The following is a 7,396-nucleotide window of genomic DNA, read 5'->3' on the forward strand; positions in this document are numbered from 1 at the left end:
CTATACTTATTAGAAAATGTAAAAGATGTAATTTCAGTTTGACATTTCACTGTATGAATAGAAAATCATTCTATAAGTTTGAATCCCTGCAAGTCTTCTTCTAGGCCCTTTCCAAAGACTCAGAAGCAGTGTAACAGCCTGGTTAATAGCTGGTGCTTTTATTCAAGGAGACCTGGTCAATCCCAGTTCTTCCATATGACAATTTTTTGATTTTGTACAACGTACTTAACCTAAGTCTCTGTTTCCTTATTGGTTACAATTGGAATAATAGTATAAAAGTAGTAATGAGATTATATGAAGATTAAATGAGTTCTTTTTAGAAACAGTTTTAACATAGTATCTGGAAATACACAAATGTAAATTACTTACAGTAAACAAACAGTATCTGCATTCAGAGAACTTACAGTTTTTTAGTGGAGATGTGATATAAATAATTATAACAAGATAGAAATTGATGAACATCTAGGAGTCACATAGGTAAAGTTCTGTGGGAGTTCTTCATAGCAGACTTACTTTTAAATGAAGAGGATTAGAAAGCCATTGTTAAAGAGGTGAAGAACATGTTCCTTGATGCATAGTAGACACTAAACGATTATTGAGTGAATGCACCTTGAAAGATGGTCAGATGTGGAAAGAGGAGGATACTGTATCACATTTTTTGTCATGAACAAAAGCAGAGAGGGTCCCAGTATATTTGTTCAGAGGTGAGCCTGATTTTTTGTTTGTTTTGTTCGTTTTGTCTTTTTGTGTGATTCAGTTTAACTGGCATACAGGGTTCATGAAGAGGAGAGTGAGAAGTGATTGAGGAAGTAGAATGGAGCCAGGTTATGAAGAGCCTTTCCCATATAAGGGTCAGACTCAAGAGTTTGTGTTTTCTTTGGTAGGTGGGAGAAGTCATTGAAGGGTTTTGAATGGCACATGATAGGATCATGGCACATGATAGGATCATACATACTGAAGTCCATCATACTGGACTTTAGGAAGATGCACCCAGCACAAGGTATTTCCAGTCCTGTCAAAGGTGCTTTAGGAGTTTGGTGAGTTTGTGTTTTAAATTATTTTGTGGGTGAGGTGATTCAGCAGCAACTTCTGAGTCCTGATTTGGGGCTGTGAGGAAGAGAGCCACTTTACCTGCAGAGCTGCTCTGGTTGAAGGTGGGATAAATATTGCCCTCTCAGCCCCTCCATCAGTGGTATGATCTCAAAATACTGAAATTTCATTTAGTAAAAGGGTTCTCCTGGAAAAAAATGTTTAAAAACTCAACAAGCTAGCAATGTGTGTGTTGGTTGCCTTTGAGAGGAGATTGGCTGGAGAAAGCTGTTCAATTAGAGGACTTTTGCAGTAATCTTGGCATGAAGTGAATACGGAACAGACCTGTTGAATGGGCAAGAAGTCATAGAGGCAAAAACTTAAAGACCTGGTGACCTCTGGGATGTGATCACCCAGCATGGCAATTTCATTAACTATATTTTCATCACTTAGCAAGTTTCTGAAACTATGTTAATTTTGACAGGTGCAAAATCAACATGCAAAAGAAGAATCTCTTGCCGATGAACTCTTTAGGTAAAGTTTAATTTCAGCTTTCTCCTGAATCTTTGTGTATAAAATTCAGTTCTATTGATAGAGTTTAAATATTTGTTTCTTCTATCCTTAGAAATAGACACTTCAGTACCTTCACCGAAAGAATATTTTGTCTTGTTTTTAATATAGGTGTTTCTTTTTACTACTTGAGCACCTCTTAATTAGGTTTACTGGATATAGCTTCTAGGTTTGAGCTTAATTCACTTATACTGTATCACAAGATATTTAAAATTTATTTGGGGCATTTAGGCAAAAGAAGGGTCCTGAGCTGGGTGAATTTGGCTGATAAATTTGTGAGATTTTCAGCTCTGAGTAGAATTATGAATGAATGGGGTTTTGAAATAAGACAAGTAAAATACCAGACCATTTGTTAGTTTTATTTGGCACATACATAAAAATAAGAAGCTGGATTAGAGTTTCAAAGCAGGTTTTTGTGGGAGGGTTAGAGGAGTTATAATGGATGATTATAATTTAATTCTGATTTAACATTTTCAGCATTCCTGCAGACCCAACAAACATTATAATAATTAGCTTACAAATATTCATAAACAATATTGTAGGTAGATACTGGCTAGGGGAGAATAACATTTTCCCAAGAAATACTGTATTTTTGAGTCTGTTTTGTAACCAATTTGATTCTTTAATTTCATTATTGACAGTGTGAATCATTGATGAAAATGTTGACAAATGGTGCTGATTTTTCATAAGTACAAGTCAGATGGGAATAGTTGCCCAGCTACATTGTTTGTTATAGGAGAAGACTTTATAACATAATTATATTTGAGGTTCATTATGCTCTTGGTGAAAATGATATAATTTAATTTGAGAGTGGAGAGGTCTGTTTGCAGTCATCCTGGAGGAAGTATAAAAACATGTATTAATTTTTAAACTGTTGTTTTCATTAACTATTTTAGTGCTTTTACAGGATTTTTTGATGATGTTTTACCAAATATTCATCAAAGCAGCATCAAAAGGATAAATGACAGTAAAAATGTCAGTGCTTAATATCTGATCCCAAGGATAAAATTAGCATTCTCATTTCTGTTTGCAGAAGTATGTCTATGTTTTGAAAGCCCTTTAACTTGAAAAGTGAAAGGAATGCTGTCATTTATCTAGATATCATTTAACTGTTTCTTTCTTTGCAGATACAATCCTAATGTAAAAAGGAGAAGATAACAGGGTTTTATGAAGAAGCCATGGAAAAACATTTCCTATCAAGTATTTACATCGAGTTTCCTCTGGGATACATGCATATAGTGTATAGAAGATTTAAGTTTATGGCCTAAATTTGTTAAATAAAATGAACAAAACTCCATTTCTTTTGTGTGTGACAATTAGTATTGTTTATTGTTTTCAGTCTTTGTTATCTAATCTTTTATAATAATGTTTTTTTCATTTTTAAACGTTACTTTAACTTATTGAATAGTTACTGTGGTCACAGTTCAAAATTCTAAAAGTATAAAAAGGGTAAAAGATTAAAAGGTCTCCCTTCTACCACTGTCCTAGCTATTCGTTTCCCCTCCTCTGAAAAAATCCATGACACTCATTTCTTATGAGTCTTTACAGAGATTTTTAATGTCTATTCAAATTTCTCTGCATATCATTTTTCAGTAATTTCCTATAAAATGATAGCATAATATATACAGTGTTCTGTACCTTATTCTTCTTCACTGACTAGATTGGAAGGATATAGTCATATCAAAACATAATTTTTTTCTGTTTATTATTTTTTTCTTTTCCATTATGCCATAGTCTTCCCTGAGCTGAAGTAACCCAAGTGAAATGGATTTCAGTGTTGAAGATGTCACCCACATATTATTCTAGTACTGAGAATGATAGTGGAAGACTTCATCAGGCTTCTGGATAGATCTCACTAGAATGAGATAAGACCTATTTGGTGGTCTTACTGAGCTGGGTGTTTTGAGCCTTTTAGAATCCTAGTTTTTGTATCTATAAAGTAGAAATGGTAAGATCATCTTCTTTCTACCTTAAAGGGAGATGGTAAGAAAAAAAGAATGTCTTTTTCCACATTTTGTCATACAGACAGCTTTGGCTGTACATTATAATTGGGGTAAAGTCTTTTTATCTGCTCTAAGGACTGATGCATTTTGTCTTAGGAGGTAGAACATGCTTTTTATACTGACTGAAAACTTCCTAGTTTCACGTAGGTTCTGCCACCCCTTTTTAGGTTGTGAGAGATAGCCTAGCGTGAAAAGTATATCATAAATTAGTTTGTAGTGTTGCTAAGCCTTCATGGAAGATTTAGTGTTCCTTCATATTCAGTCAAGGGAAGTCACCATATTTAAGTATCTGGCTAATATACTTTGCACCCTTGACCAGCCTTCAGAACATGTTATTTCCTTTCAGGACATAGTTTTTAAATGTCCTAGCTTTTTCTTGTTTCTTCCTTTTATTATCCCTTCAAATTCTTTGTTTAGGAAACATTATTAAATGTGTATTTTATATAAAACATTACCCTCCACAACATTGAAAGAATTCAAAGATAAATGAATAGTCTCTCTAGGAGTAGCCTAAAAGCTCAAACACTCCAGAACTGACTGAGTTTTTAAAATTCCCTTTAAGTTCTGTTTAGCTTAGAAAGTATTGTTAAATAGATGAAAGATGTTTGCCATTGCTTTGCATAGATCCTTCAGTGCTGCACAGTTTTTATAAAGCTCTTAGCTCTGCCCTGAACAACTTCAGTCACACCCATGCTTGGGTAAGGTGTGTACCTTTTCCCTTGGATTTTTGGGGGACTCTTTTGTAAGCCTTTACATGTTTTAGGAGAGGGGAGGTGTAACTTGCCACCTCCCTTTCTTAGTCAGATGAGTGAGAACTCTGCCCCCATTTTTGACCTGGGCCTTTACGTGGTGGCAGGGAAGAGGTAGCCTAGCCTTTGACCATAATCTCACAATTGTCCATTGCCCAGCAGCACTTTTTTTTTTTTAACATCTTTATTGGAGTATAATTGCTTTACAGTGTTGTGTTTCTGCTGTATAACAAAGTGAACCAGCTATATGCATACGTATATCCCCATATCCCCTGCCTCTTGTGTCTCCCTTTCACCCTCCTTATCCCACCCCTCTAGGTGGTCACAAAGCACCAAGCTGACCTCCCTGTGCTATGCGGCTGCTTCCCACTAGCTAGCTATTTTACATTTGGTAGTGTATATATGTCAATGCTACCCTCTTAATTTGTCCCAGCTTACCCTTCCCCCTCGCTGCATCCTTAAGTCCATTCTCTACGTCTGTGTCTTTATTCCTGTCCTGCCCCGAGGTTCATGAGAACATTTTTTTTTTTTTGGATTCCATATATATGTCTTAGCATAAGGTATTTTTCTGTTTCTCTGACTTCACTCTGTATGACAGACTCTAGGTCCATCCACCTCACTGCAAATAAGTCAATTTCGTTGCTTTTTATGGCTGAGTAATATTCCATTGTATATATGTGCCACATCTTCTTTATCCATTCATCCGATGATGGACACTTAGGTTGTTTCCATCTCCTGGCTATTGTAAATAGAGCTGCAATGAACATTTTGGTACATGACTCTTTTTGAATTATGGTTTTCTCAGGGTATATGCCCAGTAGTGGGATTGCTGGGTCATATGGTAGTTCTATTTTTAGTTTTTTAAGGAGCCTCCTAACTGTTCTCCATAGTGGCTGTACCAGTTTACGTTCCCACCAACAGTGTAAGAGGGTTCCCTTTCTCCACACCCTCTCCAGCATTTATTGTTTGTAGATTTTTGATGATGGCCATTCTGACCGGTGTGAGGTGATACCTCATTGTATTTTTGATTTGCATTTCTCAAATGATTAGTGATGTTGAGTATCTTTTCATGTGTTTGTTGGCAAACTGAATATCTTCTTTGGAGAAATGTCTGTTTACGTCATCTGCCAATTTTTGGATTGGGTTGTTTGTTTTTTTGATATTGAGCTGCATGAGCTGCTTGTATATTTTGGAGATTAATCCTTTGTCAGTTGCTTTCATTTGCAAATATTTTCTCCCATTCTGAGCATTGTCTTTTTGTCTTTTTTATGGTTTCCTTTGCTGTGCAAAAGCTTTTAACTTTCATTAGGTCCCATTTGTTTATTTTTGTTTTTATTTCCATTTCTCTGGGAGGTGGGTCAAAAAGGATCTCCAGCAGCACATTTGAAGTTGCATACCCCCTTCCCTTTCTCTAGGTATAATGCTCTTTCTACCCAGAAGTATCTTCCTTACATATTTCTCCCTAATTCGTTAACTGAAACCTTGTGGTTGGGCACACTAGTGGGAGTCTATATTTGCTTATTTGAATGATCATGATCCATATTCCTTCCTAAGAGATCAAAGCACTTTGAGACTTAGGTAAAGTTTTCTCCTCCCTCAAGTTTAACAAATTTACTGGCGTAGAGTTCATAATATTCCTGTATTAAGCTTTTAATGTCTGTATAATATATAGTGATGTCTCTTTTGTTCTTTTCAGAGATTTGTGTTCTTTTTTTTTGCTTGATCAATCTAGTTAGAGGTTTATCAATTCTGTTCTAAAAATTTTAAAGAATGTTTAGTTTCATTGATTTTCTCTATTTTTTTGTCTTCTGTTTCATTGATTTTCACTCTTTATTTCCTACCTTCCACTTACTTTGTGTTTAACTTTGCTCGTATTTTTCTAGCCCCTGTAGATGGAAACTTAGATCATTGATTTTAAACCTGTCTTCTTTCTAATATTAGAATTTAAAACTATATGTTTCCCTCTGTGCACTGCATTAGCTGCATGTGACAACTTTGGATATTTGTGTTATTATTCAATACAAAATATGTTTTAATCTCCTTGTGCTTTCTTCATTGACATGTTCATTAGCTATTTAATTTCCAAATAAAAGTTCTCTGTCTATCCAGAGATATAATAGCTAGTTAGTTACCAGTTCTTTGTTACTGCTTTCTAAATTAATTGCACTATGGTGAGAGACGTATTTAGTAAGAATTTCAGTCTTTTGAAATTTTTTGCAACTTGTTTTATCACAGCATATGGTTGGTCTGTTTGTGTTCTATGTACACTTAAAGTGTGTTATGCAGTTTGTGGGTATAGGTGTTCTATAAATGTTAGTTAGGTCAGTGGTTAATAATACTATTGAAATCTTTAATATACTAATTTTTTTTCTCTTTGACCAGTTACTGAAAGATGCATATTAAAATCTCCAACTGTAGTTGTGGATTTGTCTATTTCTCCCTTTAGTTCTGTCCATTTTTACTTCATATATCTTTAAGTTTTATTGAGATATAAATTAGTTTAAGGTATACAACATAATGATTTGATATATGTACATATTGTGAAATGATTACCACAAGTTTAGTTAACCTCAATCACCTCACATAGTTACAAATTTTTATTCTCTCTTGTGATGAGAACTTCTAAGATCACATCTTAAAGGTTACCAACTTTTAAATATACAATACAGTATTGTTAAAGGTAGTCAAGATGCTGTGCATTCAATACCCAGAAACTGTTTATCTTATAGCTGGAAGTTTGTTGTACATTTTGACCACCCTGATCCATTTTCCCTACCCCCCTGCCTCAGGCAACCACCAATGTGTTCTCTGTTTCCGTAAGTTGGGTTTTTTTAGATTCCACATGAGTGAAGTCATACAGTATTTGCCTTTCTCTGCCATTTTAGTATAATGGCCTCAAAATTCATCCATGTTGTAACAGATAACAGGATTTCCTTCTTTTTTATGGCTGGGTAATATCCCATTTTGTATATATACCACATTTTCTTTATTTGTTCATTGATGGACACCTAAGTTATTTCCATGTCTTGGCTATTGTAAATAATA

At 34.8% G+C, this 7,396-nt stretch overlaps 1 protein-coding gene across 5 annotated transcripts in view; it reads left to right on the top strand.

The window, feature by feature from the left end:
- Nucleotides 1-2,896, top strand: part of NBN (nibrin) — a 45,468-nt gene extending 42,572 nt beyond the window's left edge. For 3 of the 5 annotated variants that reach the window (XM_022584828.2, XM_022584830.2, XM_089898942.1), the window contains exons 14-15: nucleotides 1,514-1,563; nucleotides 2,727-2,896. In XM_022584828.2, coding sequence (XP_022440536.1) covers nucleotides 1,514-1,563; nucleotides 2,727-2,757 — 81 coding nt within the window. In that variant the 3' untranslated portion in view covers nucleotides 2,758-2,896. The other 2 variants (XR_002646218.3, XM_022584829.2) reach the window with 2 other exon arrangements.
- Nucleotides 2,897-7,396: the final 4,500 nt, after the last annotated feature.

Source organism: Delphinapterus leucas, chromosome 17, assembly GCF_059928025.1.
Source record: "Delphinapterus leucas isolate spDelLeu-1000000601 "Yukka" chromosome 17, BTC_Dleu_Yukka2, whole genome shotgun sequence".
NCBI lineage: Eukaryota > Metazoa > Chordata > Mammalia > Artiodactyla > Monodontidae > Delphinapterus > Delphinapterus leucas.